General features: G+C 44.8%; 1 protein-coding gene across 3 annotated transcripts in view; it reads right to left on the minus strand.

The window, feature by feature from the left end:
* The window catches only part of IGF2BP2 (insulin like growth factor 2 mRNA binding protein 2), a 169,887-nt gene that overhangs the window by 50,477 nt on the left and 92,623 nt on the right, over nt 1-26,787 (minus strand). For all 3 annotated transcript variants that reach the window (XM_041002677.1, XM_041002679.1, XM_041002678.1), the window contains exon 3: nt 952-1,000. In XM_041002677.1, coding sequence (XP_040858611.1) covers nt 952-1,000 — 49 coding nt within the window. The remainder of the gene's footprint in view (nt 1-951; nt 1,001-26,787) is intronic.

Consider the following 26,787-nt stretch of genomic DNA (forward strand, 5'->3'; position numbering starts at 1 on the left):
GAGTGAACCAGCAGACAGAAGATTTTTCTCTCTGTCCTTCTCTCTGTAAATCTATCTTCCAATGAAAATAAAATAAATCTTACAAAAAAAAAAAAACCAGAATAACTGTATCCCAAATTTGAAAGCCTAGGTTTACTCCAGCTCTGGTGGCCAGAGGTTACAGTTCAGTCACCCACATGGGAGGTCTGGATTGAGCTCAAGGTGCCCAGCAGACCTGGCTGTTTTTCAGGCAATTTGAGACAGTGAACCAGCAGATGGATGCTTTCTCTTTCTCTTTTCCTGCCTGCCTGTCAGTAAAATAAATTAAAATTTAAAAAGGAAAAACCTCACTCAAACCAAGATTTTGTGTTTTTTACTGGATTATTTTATTTACTCACTTGAAAGGCAGAGTAACAGAGAATCTTCCACTCACTGGTTTACTCCCCAAATGGCTGCAACAGCCAGAACTGGGTCTGTCTGAAGCCAGGAGCCAGAAGCATCTTTCAAGCCTCCAATATGGGTGCAGGAGCCCAAGAACTTCAAGCATCTTCCATTGTTTTCCCAGGTGCATTAACAGGAAGCTAGATCAGAAGTGAGGCTGCTGGGATGTGAAACGGCACCCATACCAGATGCTGGTGCTGCAGGCGGTGGCTTACTCTGGACCACAACTTTGGTTCTTACATTTTTGTTTTCAAATCATGATACAAAATCCAGATGCCAGGTACACAGCTTGTCTACTGGTTCTCGGCACTGTTGTGCTCAAGAGGACAGAAGAGAAGAGGTCCTAATGCACATTTTTTTGCATAACTAGGTGATAACTACAATGACAGGCCCAGGACAGGCTCCTGGACCTCAGGGTACTAGAGGAAGAAACAGGGTTCAGGGCTTGGTGGAAAATCTGAGGACCTTTAGTAATCCTGAGTGGGGGAAAGGTAGCTGACGGAGAGAGAGTCTGGGCAACCTTGGGCTTACCTCCCACTGCAGGTGAGGAGGGATGTTTCGAATCTGAATTTTCCTGCTCCTGCAAAAACAAAACCGCAACCTGTAACACTTTTTCTACAAACTTCAGCAAATAATAAAAACATTTAAGATTATAATTTGAGTTCACTGTTCTGTGTTCACCAAGGCATGGCAAAAAGTTTCCTACTGTGAATCCCATCTAAGGCTCTCAGCTACTTTGGAAAGCAGTAACAGTTATCTGCACACTCCCTTCATCTTGCTTTTCCCCTCCTTTTGCTAACATCTTGGAGATCTTCCTACATTCCTCACACCATTTCATGCTGCATGGACATTCTAAAGAATGTTGACCCATCCCCACTGGTGGACAGTGGAGCCCTTTCCACCTTTTTTATGCAGAGGCTTTTAACAAGACCTGTTCTAATAGCTGCCTTAATAGCTTTGCATAACTTAGATTGTTTTTGCTTTTACTTAAAAAATAAATCAGGAAAAAAAAAGAAATATGAGGATTTGATTTTTTTTCTATTTTTTGAGAATATGCGCTAGATCTGGAAAGAAAATGCATACAAACATTTTATTAGAAAGACTTGTCATTGAAATACCAAAAACAACCTCGTGGGGAGTTGCCAAAGAAACCCTTATTTTTTTCTTGGCTACTACTAGGGTCAGAAGTGTCATACAGGGGCTGGATGGTTGTGACACTATAGTAGCCTCAGAGAGGCGAGCCACAGTTGAAGCAAAACGTTAGAGCAGGGAGAAGCAAACAATGAAGGAAATGAGAGGCTCTAGCTACTGCACCTTCCTTTTTAAAGATTTTTTTTTTAAAGGCTGATTTTATTTTTGAGAAAAAGTCACAGAGAAAAGGAGAGAAAAAGAGATCTTCCATCTACCCGTTCACTTCCTGAATAGCTCCAATGCTGGACTTGAGCCAGGAGTTCCTTCTGGGTCTCCCATATGGGAGCAGGGGCTCAAGGACTTGGGTCATTCCCTGCTGCTTTATAGGCCATAAGCAGGATCAGAAGTAGAGCAGCAGGGACTTGAATTGGAGCCTATATTGGATGCCGGCAGCATAGGTGGAGGATTAGCACGCTGTGTCCCTGTGTTAGCTCCTTACCTTTTTATTATATTTGGTTTTAATTTAACAAAAAGGTACTCATGCTTTATTAGGGCTACTTTAGTGACGATACAGGCTGAGCTACAGAACCTTTCATCCTGTATCAGGTTGAGAAGGAAGAAGCAGCAAGAACTCACTTCCACCTCTCTGCTGGGAAGGATGCCTGCCTCACAGTGCTGGAGGCCACCAGGGCCAAGATCCTGGCTCTGGGAGATGTGGTATCTGGTGAATGCCTGCTCCATCTCTATCCCCACAGGATGGAAAGGGAAAGCTCCTCTTTGGGGTCCCTCTTATAGGAGAGCTAGTCGGCTGCAAGGATCACCTCCACAAGGTCCTGCGTTGTAATACCAACACCTTGGGCATCAGGATTTCAACACGGGAATTTGGGAGACACATCCGTTTTCACACCAGAGTAACAAGCAATAGTCTGAGAATTTGTATTTCACATACCTTCCCACCCGTCTCAAAGAATCTACCAGCTCATCAATAGATGTTGACTTCTTAAGAGGCGCTAACTCAACTTCTGACTGCCCTTTTGGGGAAAGCGGCAGGGATTGTTCACTGTCTGCTGTTGAAAGAAGTGGAAAGCGAAAGCAGACAGTGGGGTGATTATGTGATGCTTCGGCACTCTACACCCGGTGTGATGATTGTCCTGGACAAGGGCAATTGCTCTACTGGGTTTGGGGGTACAGTGAGTGGAATTTGCATTAAAATGACTGTTAAGATTCATTTTAACTCCAGGTTTCTGTAAGTTTCTTTTTTGGAAAGAGATGCCAGAAAAGAAGTAACATCCATTTCCCATTCAAAGAGACCAGCTGGCTTGTTTACAGTTGAATCATCACACAGCAGTTTAGAGCAAAAACATCCTGACTTTCTAGAGATGCAATATTTTAGCTCTTTGAAAATGAACTCACGCCCCGACCAGGCTGCAGCTCCCACTGGTTTGCGTGAGGGCCAAGTGTGAGGCGGGCAGAATCAGGCTGGACTGCAACACTCATTGGTTTGTGTGGAAGGCAGGGCTGGAAACAGAACTGACCCAGCAACTGCAAGCACCAGCAAATGTATAAGCTGATTGGGGTGACGGATTGTGCCGGACCCTGTACTGGCATTCATACACAAGAATAAGGTCTGGGATCACCTCAGATGAAGTTTATTTGCAGATCCTCCAACTGAAGTGCTGATCCCAGAACCCCAATCATGAAGAGAATTGCAGATTCCAAGGTCCAACCATGGAGGGCAGGTGTCAGAGCTGAGCCTCCAGAGACTCAGATGGAGCAGTGGACAGCATATACAAGTGCACATGGAGGAAGTGGCCGTCCATCAGAGTCTACAGAGGACATTTGGTACCATAACAGAGGACCCTTAGGTGGACTATGTCAGCCAAGTGGATTCTGGAGAGATTTCATCATGCTTGGAATTGTGAGACTGGCAGCAACTCAGAATTGCTGAACTATTGAAACCACTTGCGCAGTGCCCTTGGGACATGCCCCATGTCGGGGACTCTGGGATGGGGTGGGAGGTTGAGTAGGGCTTCTCCCTTTGTCTCCCTCCTTACCCCAGACAGACAGACACACACACACACACACACACACACACACAAATATGGAAGCAATGGTCTTACCCACTTTCCTGTAACCCTTGATCCTTTGTTCCCTACTCAACTATGTAAAGTTCATCAAAATTAAAAAAGAAAAACTTAATAAAAAAAGAAAAGGAACTCAATATCTAGAATTGTCTCTCTTTTTGTTGGACTCATATTCAGTTTTTAGTAAAGGGATTTTATTTTGGGGGGCAGTAGAGATTTATTTATTTGAAAGGCAAAGCTACAAAGAGAGGGGAGAGAGTGGGGAGAAAAAAGTCCAATCCTGGCAGCTCCACTTATAATCCAGCTCCCAGCTAATGGCTAGGGAAAAGCACTAGGAAATGTCCGAAGTGCCTGGATCCCTGCCATCTACCTGGGAGACCCAGAGGAAGCTCCTGGCCTCCTGGCTCCTGGCTTTAGCCACTGGGGCCATCCAGGCAGTGAAGCACGGCATGGAAGATCTCTTTCACTCTCTATGTATGGTTCCCCCTCACCCTCTTTCAAATAAGTGAATAAATGCAATGGTCAGAGCCAAGGCAATTAGAAGCCAGGAGCCAGGAGCCTCCCCCGGATCCCCTACATAGGTGCAGGGTCTCAAAATTTTGGGTCATCCTCCACAACCATCCCAGGCCACAAGCAGGGAGATAGACAGGAAGCAGTACAGCTGGGATACAAACTGGTGCCCATATGGGATCGGACATGAGGCAAGGACTTAGCAACATGGCTATTGTGCTGGGCCCAAAATCTTTGTTCTTAAAAGGCCACCTTGGAATTATCAACTCGCCAATAATGAAATCTACCATTTCAGTTAGGTTTTTCAATTTAACAAGTTCTAGACAAGATCTGTCTCCCAACCCTCCAATAAATCTTAAGAAAATGGGTATTAGCAAATGGGTTTCCAGGAGCCAGAGTTGTGGTGCAACAGGTAAAGCTGATATCTGCAGTGCCAGCATCCCATATGGTCACAGGCTTGAGTCCAGGCTACTACACTTCCCATCCAGCTTCCTGTTAATGATCTGGGAAGGCAGTGGAAGATGGTCCAAGTGCTTGGGCCCTTGCACCCAAATGGAGCCCCAGAAGAAGCTCCTGATTTCGTACCTGTCCAGCTGTGGCCATTATGATCATTTGAAGGAGTTAACCAGCAGATACAAGATCTCTTTCTCTACCTTTCTTTAACTTTGCATTTCAAACAAATAAGACAAAATACATCTTAAAAAAAAAAAAGACAACAACAAAACAAGAATGGAAGCTCAGCTTTTCCCTCCTTGCGTCAATCTCATCATGGATATTCTGGCCAAAACCATGTTCTCCAGGAAGGGTTTTTTTTGGAAACTTCATCATAGTGGTTCATTTTCTGCTCCTTACAGGGATTAAGCACCCTTCAGAGAGAGTCATAAAGGTATTAGCTAGTAAACTCCTTCACAGGATTAGCTGACTCCTGGTTGACCAGCAGGCTCTCCTGGCACAAGGCCAAGGGCTATACATACATGCAGGACCTGTGTGTGACAAATAACCCATTTCACATGAATGCTTAACACCAGCCCCATGCAGCAACAGCAAGGGTATTTTTTTTAAAGATTTATTTATGTATTGGAGAAAGAGAGAGAGAGAGAGAAGAGAGAGAGAGAGAGAGAGAGAGAAAGATATATCTTCCATCTTCCAGTCCACCCCCTAGATAGGTGTAATGGCCAGAAGCTTCCTCTAGGTCTCCCTTATGCGTACAAGGACCCAAGGGATTAGGCCATCTTCTGATGCTTTTCCGAAGACATCAGTAGCAGAAGTAGAGCAGCTGTGATTCCAACTGGCGACCAGAGGGGATGTTTCATTTGCTTTGCTATGCCATAATGTCAGCCCCAAGATCAAGTTCAAGGGCATTCCCAAAATATGTACTGCTCTAGGAGTGATCCCAGACAAACAGAAAGCGTACTCAGGAGGGCTAGGATGCTCATGTGCACCTGAGTACAAGAAGCTAAGGTTCTGGGTTGTGAGGCTGACCCTGTGAGCCAAAACTCTGCTTCAGTTTCTCAAAGTCTCATCAGAGGAACAAATGAAGGTGTTTGCTTTCATGCTTTCACTTTCTTGTGATGAAGAGTCCAGTTAATAAAACTATCAGTGCTTCTAGAGGCATGAAATCGTGTGACCACTTACCCTTCACTGCTCTCTACTTGCTACCTTCCACTAAGGGTAAAAGCAAATATTTACACCTAATACTTTAAGCCTCAATTACATTAAATACAGAAACACAATACAACACAAATTATAATCTAAGTGTGTTAATGTTTGCTTGTGTGGCACATGGTAAACACAAATCACCTTTGTGAAGTGACAGTCACATGTCCAAACCACCTACAAGTCTACCATCCTTCTAGCATCTCATCTATTCATTCCCAGAGAACTGGTCCTCTCCTTCCTCCCATACCTGTGTCTATCCTTGCTCTTCTTCAGCCCATGCCTGGTCTGCAAGAGTCTGTGCTGAGCCATCACTAAGGCTCCCCAAGAGCATCAGCTGCTGATTGCTTGTTGCCTTTCTTCCCTGGCCCATTCCATCCCAAATCCCATGCTCCCATGTGAAGAGAAACAGGTGCTTCCTGAAGACACTGGCCATCAGAAAATATGATTTCTTTCATTCCAGTTTATCAGTGATAAACCAACAGCACTGGGACTGGCGCTGTGGCATGACAGTAAAAACCACTGGCATCCCATATAAGTAGCGGTTCGAATCCCAGCTGCTCCATTTCCAATCCAGTTCCCTGTTCACTTCTGGGAAAGTAGCAAAAGATGGCCTAAGTGCTTGGGTAAGTGCTTGGGCCCTAGTGGGTACATGACACAGAGAGAACAAACTCCATGCTCCTGGTTTCTAACCGGATATGGTTATAGCCATTTGGGGATTAACCAGCAAATCGAAGACTCTATAACTCTGTCTTTCAAACAAATAAATTTTCAAAAATGAAAAAGAAAAATGAAAAGGACGTGGAGAAAGAACACGACTCACATATTATTGGTGGGAGTGTAAATTAGTGCAGCCACTGTGGAAAACAGTGTGGAGAATTCTTAGTATGCCAACAGCAGCAACAGCATTTAAGTTTTGGAAAGAAGAAACTGTTCCTTCCAGATATAGACCACGTTGATCTTATTATAGTCATGATAATGACCAAGGGAGAAAGGCACTTGTGCCTCCCTCACAGAGAACAGCTTGCCATGTAAATCAACTGGTATTTCCCATCCTTACAAGGGGACTATCTTGCTCACATTCCAAGCCAAGTGTCATGAACCACCCAAACCATCCACACCCAAGTACTCTGAACAAGGTTAAGACACCATTTATCTGATTTTGAGCAACAGGATGATCTCTAATATGAAAGGCTTTTTTTTTTCCAAATTTATATTAAAATGTTTTTTTTTCAACATTTTTTTTTAAAGATTTATTTTTATTATTTTTTTTTATTGGAAAGGCAGATATACAGAGAGGAGACAGAGAGGAAGATCTTCCATCCGATGATTCACTCCCCAAGTGAGCGCAACGGCCGATACTATGCCGATCTGAAGCCAGGAGCCTCTTCCGGGTCTCCCGCATGGGTGCAGGGTCCCAAAGCTTTGGGCTGTCCTCGACTGCTTTCCCAGGCCACAGGCAGGGAGCTGGAAGGGAAGCGGGGCTGCCGGGATTAGAACCGGCACCCATATGGGATCCCAGGCGTGCAAGGCGAGGACCTTAACCACTGCGCCACCGCGCCGGGCCCTATCAAAATGTTTTAAAGCACTTGTGTGCTTAAAGGCTAATAAACATGTATTCCACGTGTTGGGTTACAGCAGTGAATAACACAAAAAACCTGCATGAACAACAATCTAAGATGTAAGAAAGAGGACATACTGAGAGCTCAGCAACCCTTAGACTGCTCCATCTGTAGTTCACAGTTGGCTGGGCCTACTCCCCCAGCTCATAAGTTTAGTGGGCTGAAACACACATTTCTTTCTTTTTTAAAAAAATATTTATTTATTTATTGGAAAGGCGGATATACAGAGAGGAGGAGAGACAGAGGGGAAGATCTTCCCTCCGATGTTAGACTCCCCAAGTGACCGCGACGGCTGGCTATGCCAATCCAAAGCCAGGAGCCAGGAGATCTTCCGGGTCGCCCACATGGGTGCAGGCTCCCAAGGCTTTGGGCCATCCTCGACTGCTTTCCCAGGCCACAAGCAGCGAGTTGGATGGGAAGCAGGGCCACCTGGACTAGAACCGGTGCCCACGTGGGATTCTGGCATGTTCAAGGCGAGGATTTTAGCCACTATGCTATTGCACTGGGCTCTGAAGCTCCCATTTCTGCACAGAGTCCTCATGATAGGAGGACAGCTGCTATCCTCATGATAGGAGGACGGAGCATCCCTGCTACCCTGCGGCCAGCACCACGAGGACTGGCCTGGGTATGAGCCGCTGGACACCTGCAGTCCCCAGATTTCCTCTGCCACTCACAGCAGCAACAAGCAGCTGCAACAAGAATCAGAAAGCACCAGGGCAATTATGTTTCCATGGACCACAGGGGATGAGATAAGGGATTTTTTTTCTTGCTACGAGGAAAGTTACTTATCATCTTTGTGAGAACAGCTCACATACCAATAAAAAAACAAACAAAAGTACTTTACAGGATAAACAAGTTAACATCTTCAATATAAAGTGTAGATGGGGTGGAGGAAAGTCATTTGCTCCTGGAGTTGGTGTGCACAAATACAATGAAATCCATTTTAAAAGCTGCTGGTGTGGCCAATTTTTTAAACAGATGATCAAACTAGGTAAAGACAACAAAAACCAGGTATTTCATGGAGGACTGAATTCTGAACTCTTTTAGGGCAAATTACTGGGAAGATAACTTCAAATATTCAGGTTTAATATATAAACAATTTTATGGGGACAAGACTTTTACACAGAGAAATTTTTCCCATGGTGTTAATAGAAATGCAATATTCCTGAGCAGTTTCCTTCCTGAACCATGCACATTCTATTCCTGTCCCACACGCACACACACAGCTTCCGGGCTGGTGATGCATACATAACCGCCATTCAGTCAATCTGATGAATGAATGTATGTACACAACTGGGTTAATAACAGTGGCGCTTAAACACAAAATTCTTTCCAGCTGCTGATTCACACGTTCTTCAGAGTTCCCTGTCTTACAAAGATTGTAAACAGAGCATCTGTCTCAGTTGGTTCCTGGGTTTTCATCGTTTCTTCTCACGCCAGCACCATTAACTGGGCAGGCTCCAGTGGTACCCATTCACAGGAAGTTGCATATTGGAGTCACCACTAAAGCTGGAGGATTGTGAGTGACTGCCCTGCTTCAGCAGAGGGACACAGGAAGTCTCTGCTACCATAGCTTCAGATTCCTTTTCCTGCAAACTTTGCTCCCCTGGATGCAGCCTAGGACTGCCCTTACCTTCAGAGTCCTGCTCCTTTCACTGTATGGAGCAGAGGGCGGGAAGAGATTCAGCAGTCCTCAGTCCCATTGCTATTATGATGAAATTCTTGCCCTCTTACTTGTCCCCTTTCATCAGCCCTCAGGAAATCATCAAAATAATGCCACAAACAGCATGCATTCTATAAGTGTAGGTATTAAGGTTATTTTGATAGAGGCTCAAAACCCCTAAACTCCTTCGCCTCTCCCATTCCCAGCTTTGGTCCTGATGCACTCAGGAGAGCTGGAATCCCAACCCAAGGAGTCACTGCCTGGAGTTAGCAATGAACTGGGAAAGAAACTGCAAAACTTTATAGAGTCATTTGTGGATTCAGGTTAACAATTCAGAACAATTTCAGGTACTAATTCAATACATTCTGCTGCTTATTCTTTATATATATATATACACTATATATGTGTGTGTATATATACACACACATAATATATATATAATATTTATTTATTTATTGGAAAGGCAGATATATAGAGAGTAAGAGAGACAGAGAAAAAGTTCTTCCGTCTGCTGGTTCACTACCCAAGTGGTTGCAATGGCAAGAGCTGAGTTGATCTGAAGTCAGAAGCCAGGAGCTTCTTTTGAGTGTCCCACATGGGTGCAGGATCCCAAGGCTTTGGGCCACTCTCTACTGCTTTCCCAGGCCACAAGCAGGGAGTTGGAATGGAAGTGGAGCAGCCAGGATATGAATTGGTGCCTGCATGGGATCCTGATGGATTCAAGGTGAGGATTTAGCCACTAGGCTTTGTGCCAGGCCCTGCTTTTTCATTTAAGTACAACTTGACTGCTGTGTTAATAAGTGTGTTTTGGTGAAAAATGCAAAATCTGTAATATTCCATCAACATGATCATGGAAATAAAAAGATTTTAATTTATAAATACCCATAGGAAAAAGCCAAAACCCTTGATTTTGTACAGAAAAATGTATCCAATAATTCCACCCACCGCTAGTAAAACATTTTATTGTCACCAAAGGCTGCCATTATTTCAACACTAGAGAGAAGCAGAGCAAGAGGCACAAGATAGGAACTGCAGCCCAGGGGGGAGATCCTCACTGCAACACAGCAAAGTCACCTGAGAAATGCCATCCGTCATTTAACTTCTCAGACTAATGCCTCACGCGTGAGACAGACGATAGCTACAAAAGACTCTTCCCAGCTTAAGATTTAGTTCATTTTCTCAGCAAAATAAAACAGCTTCAAAAATAATGTAAGCAGAAGTAAAATCGGTCCTAATATGGACCTCAGGCAACAGGTATTGAAGCTTGAAAAAGAAGAATCTTAATAAAGCTTGCATTTGTTTGCATCGCAATTTTGAACAAGCCAACAGGTAAGTTAGACGAGAAGTCCATACATAGTATTTTTGCACTGGCTTAAAAATAATAACAGGTTTGCAACTCAACTGACGTCACACCCACCCCCTAGAGCCTGGACTGATACTTTGTTCCAGCAGCTATAAGTTTACATCTCCATCAGGGCCACGGTTATTCTTGTGCAACCTGTGGTGTCCAGTTTGAAGGTCTGATGCACTTTCATGAGAGTTTACTATGAAGAGAGGGTATTGCACAGCTAATAGGAGCTCATTCATTTCCTAGAGGTCTGTGTAGGCCTTAGTGCAGGGTGGTGAGTGAGAAAGCTTGAACTGCCCCCAGGGAATCCTACTGATGTTATAAACTACCAGATCAAAGTGTCTATTTCCACTACAGAGAAACTGAACTCTGGCCCTAATTCAGACGTTAGTTAATTAGCATGGCAGTAACTCTCTACTTGTTATTGCAACTTTAATCTAAACAGTCTTGTGAGGTACACCTTCACGTGGTTAAGGTAATATGCTTCAGCAGCAGGTAAGAGAAGCTTAAGGCATGACACATTTCGTGGAAAAGCAGTGGTGGGTGGCTTATTTAATGGAAACACTTTTAGATAATTGTCCTAGGCCCTTTCCAGCTCCAATGGTCTAGGTAACACGTAAGACTACAAAGGCCGGCAGACAAAACACAGGAAAGAAAGGCAGTGAGGGTGGTGTTGAGAAATCAGAGTGGAGTGTTGACACTACACACAGCTCTTTCTCACAATTTTTTATAGAGTCATTCTGTATACCTCTGCAAACCTGAACACTTACACTGCGCTCTCAACTAGTATTAAAAAAAAAAACACTTACTTTTTAGAAAATTTATTAAGGGGCAGCAAAGCAGATGAAGTAGCTGTCTGAGATACCGGCATGCATATGGTTGCCAGTTTGTGTCCTACATTGGTAGGAAGGTGGAAGCAGACTAGCTGGGGCTCCAATATGAAATGCATGCATTCCCAAGTAGGGGCCCAACACGCCGAACCACCACGCTTACCTCAAAACAAATTTATTTTTTAGAAATAAGTACTACATATTCTTTATATGAAATGCACCAAAGAGTAGGAAAATTCTCCCTTTTATACCTAACACAGTTATTTAGTTCATATAAACCAATTTTTAAAAATTTCATCTAGAATATTACATACATAAGTATATATTGTGGATCTGTGTATATATATATATTTCAGCCAAATACAAATAGATGCCTTTTTTTTTTTCTCTTGATCGCCATTGTCCCGAAGCAGAATCACTACACTACTGTATTCCTGCAAGCTAAACTTTTCAGTTTCCACTTGACTGAAATCAGACTGGCAAAGGCATCCTGTTTTTCTGAGTTGAATCGTGAAGATGATGAATTCAGATCAAATCATCATACTCTAGATGGTCCATGGATACCATGTGAAGCATTAGGAGAGAAGCTATTGGACAGCCAGCATTTCCTCTCTTTTCAGAAGCTATTTTCTTCCTCTTGAACTTCCTCCACCGGGGAAGACAGCCCTGTGACTGTGAAACTTGGTGTGTATGTACAACGCCACCCATTTCCAATCTGTGTACACACAGTCTACTGACGGTTGGTGTGTGGCTGCTAGGTATACTTTTTTTTTTTTTTAATAAAAAAGGCAGATTTACAGAGAGAAGGAGAGACAAGAAAGATCTTCCGTCTGCTGATTCACTCCCCAAGTGTCTGCAACGGCTGGAGCTGAGCTGATCCAAATCCAGGAGCTTCTTTTGAGTCTCCCACATGGACGCAGGATCCTAAGCCTTTGGGTCATCCTCTATTCATTTCTCAAGCCATAGGCAGGGAGCAGAATGGGAAGCAGAGCAATTGGAACATAAACTGGCACCCATATGGGATACTGGCACGTGCAAGATAAGAATAAGTAAGCCATCAAGCTAGGCTCACAAGGCACACTTAACAAATTAAATACTTCTTTATTTCAAACCAAATGAGTGTCTCAAACTACTATCCTAATACTCTTTGACTCCCAGTAGGTATTTACCACAATTCTTGAGAGAGTAACAGCTCCATTAAATATAATCAGTGTTTTAGGTTAGCAGAAGCTTTGATTAAATAACATGATTGATTTTTTAAATCACTCCAAAACTTTTTATCTTTTTAAACTCATGAATCATGTCTCCATCAAAAGTATAACACCTTTAGAAAGTTGTTTATTCTAGTGATTTCTCTGCCTGATGTATTTCCTGAATTTTTGATGCTAATATCTGCAGCACCTGGTAGCACTTCTCATATACGACTGTAACCCTCTGCTGTCTCTGCTGCCCAGCCAGACCAAACCCTCCTTGTGATCTGTTCATGACCATCCAGTACTTCGCTCCAGTGACGAGGCTAATCAAGTGAACAGACAGTAGGAAGAACTGCTCTTTAGGCCCAAGAATCAGGCCTCTCAACTCAACCCACTTTGGTCATCTGTATGTGAAAGGTTCACTCTGCCTCTGACCGGGCATCCTGTAAAGTTGACAGTCATGGGGCTCTGAGAGGGAGCCTGTTCTCTGCAGGCAGGACACCCCAGGCTATCTGGAGGCTGTGCACAGAGAACTGGTCCAGGCATCAGGACTGTTGGGCATGTAGCCACAACCCAGACATGTGACTTGGGCATATTATTCCACTTGTGTGGGGCCAGATGGCCTCTCCTGAGCACCTCCCCAGTGTGGGGACCTCTCCAGCGCAGTACACAATCTTTCTCAAGGACAGAACAGATGCCTCTTCCTCCCCAGAAATGACACAGAAACTGAGCTGTCCAAGTGGAAAAAGCACCTTTGCAAGGAGAATTTCTGGGCTCAAGAGTGGCTTAATCTGAGAATAGACTCAGAAAAGCTTTAAAATCTCCACTCAGTGTCAGAAATGGATGGACAGACTGTAAGTGGAGAGCCAAGGAAAACGATTTGTAAGGGCTAGAAGAAAAGAACCCCATGGTGAGGAACTTGTAAAAACATCCATAAGAAACAAAATTTCTAAGGGAAACACTGTGAGTCAGTAGGAGAGTAGGAGGTGGATACTGAGTTCTAGAAACCTGGAAGTAACTGGAGGCAGAGCATGTACGATGCTCATGCTCACAGAAATGCCTCTTCAGGTCTCTAGGTTTTTTGGGAAATTGGAGCCACCAAAATTCATCAGAGTCATAGGGTTCAAAACCCCTGCCTTGGGAAACAGGGAGTAGAAGCAAATAAGCATAAACAGTTACGACTCTTACATTCCTGGGGCTAAGCCAATGTGAAGGGGCGAAGCAGAACAAGGCCCACCAGAATCCATCCCCCTAAGGTATGCCTGGTGATAAAGCACACTGCCTCACCTGATTCTCAAGAATGGTCAGAAGGCCTCTCAGCTCTGCTGGATTTGGGCTGTATATGGACATTTCTCATAGGAACATAAATTGCAAGAGAATTTTGAGTTTGCACAAATTTCAAGGACAAGGCTAGCAGACTTTAAATGGGTGCCCATGCTATGGACTGGTCAAGTGTCAGGTGCTGCACTGGTCCTGACACTGGGCCTGGCCCAGGCAGAATCCACATCTAACTTCATATGCCACATGAATTAAGATGAGGTGTCTACTGTTTCCACTTGGTGGTTGGAGAATTGGTCAAGAATCTGAATGAAGGTCACTGTGACACTAGTGTCGCTGGTCCTTTCATTTTGGTACTATTGTTAACAGGTCTCACGTAGTGACTTCAGAAGGTGCATAAACAGCATTGAAAACAATGGATGCAATTCCATTTATCTTCTGGTCTCTTTTTGTAGCAAGGATAAAGAAATCCATTTGGCACTGGTCAGTTTTACACACATCTTCTATACTACTCCCTCCTCTTTCAAAAGGGAAGTTGGGCTAAGCACCTCCCAGCACACATCACCAGAGAAAATTTAACACTGTTAAGGGAGTTAAGCATACAGGAGCCTATGGGGGGAGAGGGCAGAAGAAAAATGGTGACTTGTCATGGGCGGGGGGATCCGGCAGGGCTCCTGTCACCTGGCCAGAGTTCTGGAGCCCCACCTGTGAGGTGGGTACTAGTTTTGAGAGCCCCGGGGGGTGGAGGATCTGGCAGGGTTAGGATCGCCTTTCCCAGGTTTGGGGGCCTGGCCTACCTGTGAGGTGGCTCATGGTTCGTCTGGCCCTGGTCTTTCAGCCCGCCTGAGTGGTGGGTGCTGGGTTTGTGAACCCAAGGGGCAGGGGATCTGGTGGGACTCAGCTGGCCTGGCCCAGGTCCTCTGACCTGCCTGCAAGTGTAAAAGGCAGAGCAGGGCACGCAGACCCTGATGCTCATGGAGAATAAGGTAGCCCATCTGGTACTGTTGTGGAAGAAACAGCAAATTGGACAACTACCCCAGCAAACTGACAGCAAAAATCTTGGTGAATGGAGACTTGAGGTCAACTATGTCAGCCAATAGACATTGGGAGGGTTGCGTCATGCTTGGATCAGTGAAATTGACAGCATTTCAGAACTATCCAAACCACCTGATCAGAACCTTCAGAACATGCACTACAAGCAGGACCCTGGGTTGATACTGAATGGTGGTTCCCCACCCCTAGATACTGGGATATTTGGGAGGCTGGATGTGGCTTCCCCCTTTATCTCTCCCCTTCACCCAGAGACAAGAAGAAATGGAGAATTAGGAAACAATGATCTCACCCACTTTTCACTAACCCTCAATCCTTACCACCCTGGTCAACTATGTAATCATAAAAAAAAAAAATTTTTTTAATGGGAACTTATGTATGATGGAACAAGGAAAAAGGTCTTTGGAAGCAAACCAGCATGCAGGTGCCTAAGCCTTGCCCTTGTTGAATAACCTGGCTGGGTAAATCCCAGTCCTCCCCCTGGGGGCGGGGAGCTTAGGGGAACCTCATCTGTTCTTCACCAAGTGGGCAATTGTGAAGTTCTAGGAGGCATTTCACACCCAAAATGCCCTCCACCCAGTCATAGCCCAGGAAGGTGTAGGTGGAGGGGAAAGGGAAGGCCCACACTCAGCAGCCACAAAACCCAGACTGAACGTACTCAGTTCTTTCCTGAGACACCTGCCTGGTCTGTCGGGGTACTCTCTCCATTATTTCTCCTCATTAAGGTTGGCAAACATGCTTACCACTATTCCTTACTCACATCTCCATGCTTCTCTGTGCAAAAAGCAGCCAATTCCCATTATCAACAGCGGCACTTTGCTTTCAGAGTGTTTTGTTTTCACGACTTCTTTCTACTTAGGACAGACAGTACTGGTCTCTTATTTATAAAAAAGGATTTTTTCTTTTATAAAAAAGTATTTGTTTCTGAAGTAAACTGAAGTTTTAAAAAGTTTTTTCCTAGGAAGAATAGTTTTTCTTTAAGAGGGATCACTTTGAAAGATGGTATTAAGTAATTCACAGCACAAGTCATAGAGATTTGGCAAAAACATGAAAATAAGACACAGATGGCTGAACTGTGGGAAATGCCACTTTGTGTCACACTGGCCCTCGGAGCACAAGGGCTTCTGCCCGGTTCTGGACCAGTGCGCCTCTGTGGGAAGGGTGAACGGCACAGTGTTCTGGAGAGCTCTCACTTCTGAGGCTGCAGGGTTCCCAGCTGGCCATGTCCCAAGGTGACCTCTCTATGGCCTGCATTTATGCACAGCACATGTTCAGGCTGGGAGATGGCTCCCTGAACAGGTGTCAGGAAAGGATCTTAACAGGTGCCTGAGGTAGATATTAGCAATCTATGGTTCCCTGGTCTACATCCAGCCTAAAGCCTATTTATGTAAAGTTTCCCTGAAACCCCTATTTGTTTGCTATTGTCTACAGCTGCTCCCGCTGCAACAGCAAAGGTGAGCAGCTGCTTAGACAACATATGGGCCACAAGGCCTGGCATGTTTATCATTGTCCCTTTTATAGAAAAAAATTCCAGATCCTCAGACTCAACGGCAGGGAATAGGAAGCAGAGAGGAAAATTGAGATGATTAAGGATAAAGGAGTGGTATAAATGTAGTTCAAAAAAGAAAGCAGGAAATATCAGAAAGCTAAGTCCAAAACTCTTTGCTGGAACTGGCAGATGGGCAGGATGAAATCTGAGTGAAAGCTGAAGCAGGAGTAGGGGAGAGTATAGCCATGATTAAGACTCATGAAACAGAGAACAGAGGCAAGAACAGTGACACAGAATGCAACAATCCTGCATCTTTTGGGATCAAGCACCACCCCTCTGAGGGGCTCTTGGAGGCTTCCCAGACTTTCTAAACAAGCAATCTCTTACAGCTCAACCGCATTCTTGGGAAGCCACAGACCCCAATCACAAATGCCAGGTGATGTTCCATATGGACCATGGCAGGATTGATGCTCAGAGATGACCCAGGAAGAGAAGGCAGAGAGAGAGAGAGAGAGAAAGAGAGAGAGAGTAATAGAAAGAGAGAGAGAGAGAAAGGTTAACAGGCTGTATTTGGGCTACAGCAGAGAGGGTATATCTAAGTGAAACAGATGAATAGTAAGCAGGAACATTAGCAGAGCCCTAAGTTAGTATGGTGAGGAATGTGACCCATTAGGACAGCCATCAAAGACCACTACAAGGATCTGAGCAGACTGTCATTTGTGAGACAAAGAGAGTGGAACATGATAGCACTCTGTAGAACTCTGAGATGCTACACATCTTTGATTAACAATAGTGTCAGAAACTGTTTGCATTGGGTTTGCTAGAATCGAGGTATAACAAGACAACTTTTCCAGCAGCGTGCATGGGAACCTGTTGCCACCAAAGGCTCAGAAACACCCATGGCATGAACCCTTCTTTGAGGGCCAGGAAGAAGGCAGTAATGAGCTTGAAGTGACCAGGAGTGTGAACTAGTGAACCTGAACAGACACTCACTGAGCCAGAGAGGCGAGGTCAGCTGCAGCGGGTCTGTGGGCCACAGCTATGCCTACCTCCAGAAGCTGGTGTGAGAACAGCTGCAGGTGTGCACTTCTCATTGTCCCTTCTAAAGTGTCATCCTCTGCAGAGAACATTCTCTGCCTGGGTAAACTCTCATGAACCCTGAGACTGTAGGCACTAAGCCCAAGGCACGGCACTGGGAGCCTTTGGCCTTCAGACCAGGTCAGTAAGAAGTGAGAGCAAGATGGTCAATGTTTAACAAAAGGCTCTTGACAGGAGTAAGCAATGTGTAGCTTTGTATCTGGGGTGTAAATGCTCTCATGACCTGTTTAAAGCAACCAACGGGCTATTACCAAATGCAAGCTGAAAAGAAAGGTGCCAGGAGTGGAATTACAGCATGATGGTTAAGCCACAGATTGGGACAACCACATCCCAGACTAGACCACCAAGTCAGCACTGGATACCCTGCTTCTGATCCCGCTTACCGCTGATATATCCTTGGAGGCAGCAGATGATGGCTCAAACACTTAGGACCCTACCACTCACACAGAAGACTGAAGTGCAGTTCTTGGATTCTGTTAAGCCTAGACCCATTTACTGTAAGTTTTTGGGCAAGTGAACAGCAGATGGAAGAACTCTTTTTTAAGCATATCAAAATAAACATTTTAAAACAGCACATTACGTATATTAAAAAGAGGTGCACTGGCTCTCGTGAGCTAAGTGAGCAAATCACACATCCCACTGAAAACCCAGCAAATCATTCATGTCCACTATTAACTGGGCAGTGGGTGGCTATGTCATCAAAGAGTAGTGGCAGGTCATTAGAAGTCAAGCCATTGCTCATTCACAGGCCAGGAGCTTCCAGCTGACTTCCAAAGCTGAGGAAGAGCCTTGGTCAAAAGACATCAGGACCTCACTCTGCAGATTGGCAAACAGTTCCAGAGTGGCAGAACTGCTCAGCATGGGCTACATGGCAGGCTTTGCATAACCAGAAACACATTCTGAAACCAGACAGTGAGTTAGCTGGAGGAAGAGGAGGCAGCCCACAATCAAGCCACATCAAAGCACAGCTGATACAAGCTTCACAAATGCCCTGAATATTGTGTGGTCTACAGAAAGAAAGGACATTTAGTGATGTTTAGAAGTTGCACGTATGTGTGTGTGTGTGCGCATGCAGGCATACAACTGAGCAAGCAGACGTCACGAGGCACTCCCAGTTACTACCTCCTGGGTCCTGTCAATAGAATAAAAAGCCCCCAGGCATCTTACTTGAAATAACAAGAAAATTAGTATGTGATGTTTAGCCAATTAATGCCACATGTGAAAGGAGAGTTTCATATTCTTTTCTTCTTCCCTGTGGTTTTATTTCTTCTTTGTGAATTTCATTCTTAGGATGAAAACTTCTAATTTCTCTACCTGCTCAGCTGAGCAAATGTATTAAAAGTGTTACTGGAAATCAATTCTTTGTCTAAAAATCATTCTTTCATGCTGTTTTCCAAGCTAAACCTCAAGTAGGTCTCTCATGCACCCATCTTCCTCCTCCTACTTCCTTGCTCTCACCTGAAAAGTCACCAACACTCACCTAGTAAGTTCCCAGTGTCCTTAGACCCTGGAGGAAACTCAGCCTTGGTGGCTCTCCCTTTGGCTCCCAAGTCTGCAGAGAATGCTCCTGCCTCCCATCTGCTTGTGAGCTGCTTTTCCTTTGGGTGGCAGGCATGCTTCTACTTATCCATAATCCCATCACCACTCACCAGCCCCCTTGGCAGTCCCCAGAGACTCCAGGTGGCAAGTGTTTGTTGATCCCCATCTTGAAACGGATGAAACTGAGGCATGAGTGGAAAGCACTGCCAGGGAAAGCGATAGGACCAAGACCAGGATCAGAATAATTCAGCTTGATGAACATTTTCAAAAATGAAGCAAAGCTTGGCTATAAGAATCTAATCCCACCTTAAGGCAGCATTGCCTTTGATGTCTTCCAGCAGCCATGAAATTAATTTTAAGATTTATTTATTTTTATTGGGAAGTCACATATACACAGAGGAGAGACAGTGAGGAAGATCTTCCGCTGATTCACTCCCCAAGTGGCTGCAAGGGCCAAAGCTGCACAGATCTGAAGCTAGCAGCCAGGAGCTTCTTCTGAGTTTCCCATGTGGATGCAGGGTTCTGAGGCTTTGGACCATCTTCTACTGCTTTCCCAGAGCACAAGCAGGGAGCTGGATGGGAAGTGGGGCTGCTAGGGTACGAACTGGTACCCATATGGGATCCTGGCATGTGCAAGGCAAGGACTTTAGCCGACAGGCCACCACGCCAGACCCAAAATAAACTTTTATAAAGGGCAACATTGACATTTTTTTTATTAATTACATTGCATTATGTGACACGGTTTTATAGATACTGGGATTCCCCCTACCCTTTCCCAAACCCTCCCCACATGGTGGATTCCTCCACGTTGCTGCATTGCCACAGTTCAAGTTCAGTTGAGACTCTTTCATTGCAAGCATATACCAAGCATAGAGTCCAGCATCTTATTGCCCAGATAAGTTCAATGGCTTCTTGAGGAGACCATCTCTGGTCTGAAGGTAGAGCCGGCAGAGTATCATCCCGATTAAAAGCCCCAACATAACATCAGCAACAATTTATAACGTTATGGAATTAGTGGACATAGTATTGAGTAACCAATATATTAAAAAGAATGCAAGTTCTTAACCACATCCTGTGACTTCTTCATTGATATTTCAACTTTAGTTTATATACAATCGAGTTCTATACACCTTAAAATGGCTATGGATTACTATTCAGCTGTCTCTTGTCTATTTTCATTGTAGTAATTGACATTTTAAGTTTTCAATCTTACGTAATTGTGTTATTTTTTGTAGAAGATGCAATGCACTTTCCAATAGGTGATGTGGAGGAAGGATGGTGACAGAAGGCAGGCAAAGCAAGAGTCATCTATGATCCAGACTTTGGGAAATAAAACTATGGAGGGTCAAGGTGTTGGAGCTGGAGAGGCTCCAGCAAACAACCCCTAGTTCTGCAGAGAATGCTCCTGGGAAACTGCAAGAACAGCCTTTTTATGTCAAGGCTGTTGGGACTAGAACTCTGGGCATTTGTTGTGTAATTATGCAAATACTCAAACAGACACAGGCATACACATATGTGCACACATGAACATAAAGAGGCAAGCTCAGACAATTATAGCTATGTAATTATAAATGAATTACAAGAACTCACTACATTCAGAGTATTTTCAAGACCATTCTTGAAAACCATCAGCCTCTGCAACATTGTTCTGTCTTGTCTATGAAGGGTATGTCGCTCTGCCTGCCTTTGCTAATTAAGAGTTGAAAAATGTTCAAATATTTCTTATGGATTAAACTAGAGAGAAGACAACAAAATTCAGTGGATAATGTTAATTCTGGTGAATCAGGATCCATTGAGGTTTACGTGGGAAGGCGAAAGGATTTGTGAACTGTGGACATGATTATGATTCCATCAAACATAGTAAGCTACAACCCCATACCAGGGACACAACCAAAATTATGAAACAACCAAGCTTCTTGGGGATATGATGACACAGGATCACATCTTCAAAAGTAAGAACTCATGCCTCGGTTCTCTGCGATAACCCAACTCATCAGAACATCATGTGCAGGAAAGTTCTTAGGGCAACTTCTTTATTTCATAAATAAGGACACTGTGTTCCAGAGAACTGATTTGCCTGAGGGCATACCACAGTGCGTAGGATGAGAAGCCGTATCTTTTCATCTTGAGATCACTGCATCTTCTTCCCACTCCAATGTCTGCACTGGTGGCATCCAACCTAATTAATCCACTAATGGACTACACTAGCACTGGTGTTCCAGGCACTGAGTCAGCCCAAGTCTGAGGGCTCCAAGCTGTATGACACACAGCATCTTCCCTGCTCGAGCTCCCAGGCTAGTGAGGGTCCCACAGAAACAAATGATGGATGAGCACAGAATGAGGAGAAGACCATTCTAGAAAAATGTACAGGAAAACTCAGGGGACTGGCTACACCCATGTGTCAGGGAAGAAAAGGGAACATTTTAAAGAATGGGAACACTCATTCTGCAGGGAAACAGCTTACAAGCAAGGCTGGGAGGTTACCCCAGAAGGGTAAGCAGGTCAGCACAGGCCATTTCCATTGTGAAGCCAGAGTATAGAGAGACATACCATAGTAACTCCAAGTGCAGCCATGCTAAGCATGAGATGGAAGCAAACATAGCCTGGGGATAGTAAGTCCTAAATGAACACTGAAGAACAGATGGGACGAGAGTCAGAAGCAAAAAGACAGCATCCAAGAAAGCACACTAAGTAAAATTCAGGGATGACCAAGGGGCTCATTTTCCGTGCTCCTGTCCACTGGGGTCACAAGGAGGTTCAAGCACAGAGTTGTTTTGAGCCATTAGACAACAAAAGTCTTATTTCTCTTGAGTTGTGAACTTTTTTTTCTTTTGAAGGTTTTATTGAAAAGTCAGATTTACAGAGAGGAAGAGAGACAGAAAAATCTTCTGTCTGCTACTTCACTCCCCAAGTGGCTGCAATGGCCAGAGCTGATCCGATCCAAAGCCATGAGCCAGGAGCTTCTTCCTAGTCTCCCATTTGGGTCCTTGACTGCTCTCCCAGGCCACAAGCAAGGAGCTGGATGGAAAGTGGAGGAGCCAGGATACGAACCAGCACCCATATGGAATCCCAGCACTTACAAAGTAAGGACTTTCACTGCTAGGCTACCATACCAGACCTGAGTTGCGAGTTTTTAAGGACTCATAGGACACATGGGAAGGTCGGAGCTTAAAATTAGTTTCTAATAAATTTTTATAACTTCCATTTCCTTTTTTCCTCTCTTCTTGCACCTGGGCTTTTGACCTGGTAGTTACAGACAGTAGAGCTTTAAGTTAGAGGCTCCAAGTTCAAAACCCACCCAGCTGTTTACTAAACTGGGTGACCCTTGGTAAAACTGCTTTAACCTGCCTGCCTGCACTTTGTTCCCTAAGGTCTCAAAGTTGTTAGGTGGGAATGCAGTACAACATGTGGCATGTTGAAAAGTGTTCCATGAGTGTTCTATTGGAAAGGCCAGTAGGGCCAGCTGGTAGAGGGGCTCCTACGTCAGTCTAGATGGTCTGGATTTTGTGGGGAACTGAGTTTCTCAAACATAACCATGCAGCTCTTCTCAGGACTCTGACACCTCTGCCCTAGAGAGATGAGGTTCTCTATATCACCTCTGAAATCCAGTCATCTACAAACACTGCAAAAGGGTCAGTCTCTGACTTGTGAAGAAGGCTTGCTCCTGGAATCCAGTTCCCACGCTGTGAAGAAGTACAAACAGCTACATCTCCCTGGAGGCCCACTGTTCCATATCACAGCCAGCTTCAGATGTGAGCCAGCGGGCCTTCAGATATCACAGTGTGAGGCACAGGGATGAATAGGTCACTGTTTCAACAACATGGCTACTAACGGTCAAGGTCACTGTGGTGAACAAGATGGCGGCCAAGGGCAAAGTCCTGGGAGTGAACCAGGGAGGCAGTCAAGTTGTTTTAAAGAAAGACTGATTGGCCATGGCCATCTTGCTCACCTGCCCTGGCCTTCCTCAGTTGTGCTGATGACAATTGGTTCCCAGTATTCCTCCTCTGGAATTCCTGGAATTTTCTGCCTGAGGCTGCCTGCTGTTCCTATATGAGTTTGTATTTTTCAAATAAACCAGAACTGCTTAGATGGAATCCCTGCCGCGTGTGTGTGTCTCTTGTGTGCTAGGAGGCTGGTTGGCGGGCAGCAGGCTCACCTCCTCCGACAACGGGGTACTAGAGGAATTTGTGGGGGAGACCCTGCAAAACTGGCGCCCAACATGGGGCATGAAGGCTAAGCCTTCTGACCCCCTCACTGCACAGCTCTGAAAGATGAGCAAGGAAATGGCTGGCTATGCAGCTTCAACGCAGCGCTTTTCAAGAGAAAGTACACTGTCGGAGAAGTGATGTTTCTTCAGGTGAGCCCCTAAGAAGAGAAGACGACATGAGGTACAGTATTCCTCCTCCCAAATGGAATTGTACCCTGTGGAAGTGACCCTTGGTACCTCACAGCTCTGCATGAACTTGGGGGCCCCCTGGCCACGGCACAGCTACAGTCGAATCACCTGAGAGGTTGTAGGGGAAGGGAGGCGTTAGGGCCCATTGGCTTCTGCCCTATCCTCTCATCTTCTGCTTTGAGAGGTCATGGATGCATGGCCCTGAGGTGAATCTGTTTCAGGACTGATGGTCCCTGGCCAAGGTGACTCTTTGGTGCTACCTGAAACTCTTCAGGGGACCCTCCAGGCCCAACTGGGTATCTGAGTGCCCCACTTCCCTCTCATCTTCTGCTTTGAGGGACGGCCGTGGATGTGTGACCCTGGGGTGAACCTGTTTGAGGACTGACAGTTTCTGGCCGAGGTGACTCCTCGGTGTCACCTGAAACTGCAGGGAACCTCCTGGGCCTGACCTCCCCTCTGGGTATCTGTATGCCTCTCTTCTCTCTCATTTTCTGCATTCACAGCACCCCAGCCTTCCTGGCAGAGACTCCAGACACCATGGAGCAGAAACAAGCCACCCACTGTGTCCTCCCCAAATTCCAAACCTGCAGAAATCAGGAATCTAATGAACTGGTGATTGTTCTGTGTTGCTTTATTTGGGTTTGCTGTACAGCCAGAAATCATTAGTACAATGGTTTCAGATGAGAGGGCCGTGGCAGGATTTGGAAGGTGGTGAGAAAGTAAGCAGAAGGCTTCCAGTGAGCTGAGCACACTGGGCTGACATGGGTGGTAGATGACGGATGGCCACAAGGAAAAGCAACCTGAAGGGGGTGTGAGTGGCAGGACAGGTTCAAAGACTCCAAGATTTGAGCTTGTCAGCGGAACCCCTGGCAGAATTAAGTTCATCTAGAATTAAAAAAACTTTTTTTTTCTTTTCTGGTGGGCAATGAGGTTAGAGGAGAGAAAGTAAATTCAACTGTTGGAGCCAATGAATATTGGGAGGTGACATCATCCTTGGATTGATGAAATTGGCAGCATTTCAGAACTATCCAAACTACCTAGACAGAACCCTTGGAATATGTACACATTGAGACTCTGGGTTGATAGAAGGTGGTGGTTCCTCATTCCTGGATACAGGGTCATGTGGAAAGTCATGAATGGTTTTCCCTTTTGTTTCTCCCCTTTTGTTTAAGAACAACGAAATTTGGAAGCAATGAATTCACACAATTTTCCCTAAACCTTGATCCTTCCCACTCTGATCAATCATGTAATCATTATTAAAAAATAATTAATTTTTAAAAAACTTTAAAAAAAGAAAGTAAATTCAATTATAAACACATTAATAGGAAGACAAGTTCTGGTGTTCTTTTTTATACAACAAGACTTCAGTTAATGATATATATTTCACAACAGCGAGGAGCAGATTTTTAGTGTTTCTGTGTGTGTTGTTTGTTTTTGTTTTTTTTTTGTTTTTATTGGCAAAGCAGATTTAGAGAGAAGGAGACACAGAAAAATCTTCCATCCACTGGTTCACTCCCAAGTAGCCACAATGGCTAGAGCTGAAGATCTAAAGCAAGAAGCTCTTCTGGGTCTCCTATGCGGGTGCAGGGTCCCAAGATTTGGGGCCATTCTCTACTGCCTTCCCAGGTCACAAGCAGGCAGCTGGAATGGGAAGTGGAGTAGCCAGGACATGAACCAGTAACCACACAAAATCCTAGCAGTTGCAAGGTGAGAATTTAGCCACTAGGGAATCATGTCGAGCCTTATACGTGTTTTTGTAAAAATTCATTTTTATCTGAAAGGTAGATTTACAGAGAGAGAGGAGAGACGAAGAAAGCCATCTTCCTCTGCCAGTTCACTCCCCAAATGCCACAATGGCCACAATGGCCAGCCCTGGGCCATCTTGGAGCAAGGTGTCAGGAGCTGCTTCTTCTTGGTCTCCCATGTGGGTGCAGGGGCCCAAGGATTTGGGCCATCTTTCACTCTTTTCCCAGGCACATTAACAGGCAGTTGGATCAGAACGGGAGAAGCTGGGACTTGAACCAGTGCCTGACACCACAGGCAGAGGCTTAATCCACCATGCTATGGCACTGGCCCCTGTTTTTGACGTTTTTAATGTTCCCACCACAAAGAAAGGATTAGCTACTCTAATTTGACCTTTACACAATATAGACGTATACTGAAACATCACATTGTACTCTATAAATACATATGTATAAGTATGTATTGATAGAAAATATATTGGTTAAGCCATTATGATCTCAAAATAATCTAAGAAGTGTGTCAAGAGGGAAGGACTAGAAGTTAGACACCCATTTTAATTTGGTTATTCACAAAGGCAGAATTCTGAGAACAGAATGTCACAACAAAGCTTTGGAAAGGTGTGGTCATTACTAGTGCTAAATGCTGCAGAGCAGCCAAGAGAGAAAAGATGCAGAAACGGGACTGGGGTCCAAAACAAGACTAACCAGCAAGGGACCCAGGGTCAGAGGAAGTCTCTGTGTCTAACCAGAAGTAGAAGGGCATTTACCAACTGAAGAAGGAATGAAGGGACACCAAACCCACTCAGCAGAGCCCTCAGCCTGTGTCCAGCCTCCTCTTGGTGGACAGCTGAGTGTGGTGCTGACAAAATAATTCTGGGAGCTGCACGTGTCTAAGGGCACAATGGGAACACCTGCTACTTATCCACCTCAGGAAGATAAAGCACAGATTAGATTCCTGTAAAGTGCTTTAAGTTCTCTGGCACTGTAGCAAATCTGATACCTATCTTTCAACCTTGAAGAAGAACAGTTCTTAGCATCTGTTGAACTCCACAACATTCCTGGGAGGTAGATATTATCATTGGAGCACGAAACAAAGGCCACACAGCAAGTCAAAAGCCAAGGAAAGATTAGGATGGGGCCTGCCTTCTGGAGGGGGGATGCCCAGATGGCTGGTGTCCTTTTGTGTCAGTAATAGGTTCTTTGATCTATAACATGGAATAGGCTTGTTTCACGGGTGGCTGTGAAACTGCATTCATTTAAGGACCATAAGGTTTTATGAAACTCATTCAGATGGATAAAAAAACAAAAACAAAAAAACCCCCCAAAAAACAAAAGGTACAGCCACCCAGATTGTAGAAACAATAAAAGAAATTCCAGGAACAATGGGGATTCTAAGAACAGCAAGGGAGATCCAAAGCACTTTACCAGGACAGGGCAGACAGCGGTGGGGGGTCGGACTGAGAACTGGGTAAGTGGCTGTGTGCCAGCTGCTTCACGCATGGCCTCCTGCCTCTTCACTTTGAGCAGACACAGCATGAAAGTGGTTGAGCTGGTGAACAACAAGACAGGGCTATGGATCACACAGCACCTAGGCATCCCTGGAAACAGTGAAAGTAGACCTCACAGTTTTATAGCAAATCCCTGGAGAAGCAAGAGCATCACAATTTTCTAGGACTATACTTACTTTTTCATATAAAGTCAAATTCTTCATAAAGAAGAAAAGCAACGGTGGCTTTGA

This window comes from Ochotona curzoniae, unplaced genomic scaffold (assembly GCF_017591425.1).
Source record: "Ochotona curzoniae isolate NIBS_2020 unplaced genomic scaffold, NIBS_Ocur_1.0 scaffold_2587, whole genome shotgun sequence".
NCBI classification, from domain to species: Eukaryota; Metazoa; Chordata; class Mammalia; order Lagomorpha; family Ochotonidae; genus Ochotona; species Ochotona curzoniae.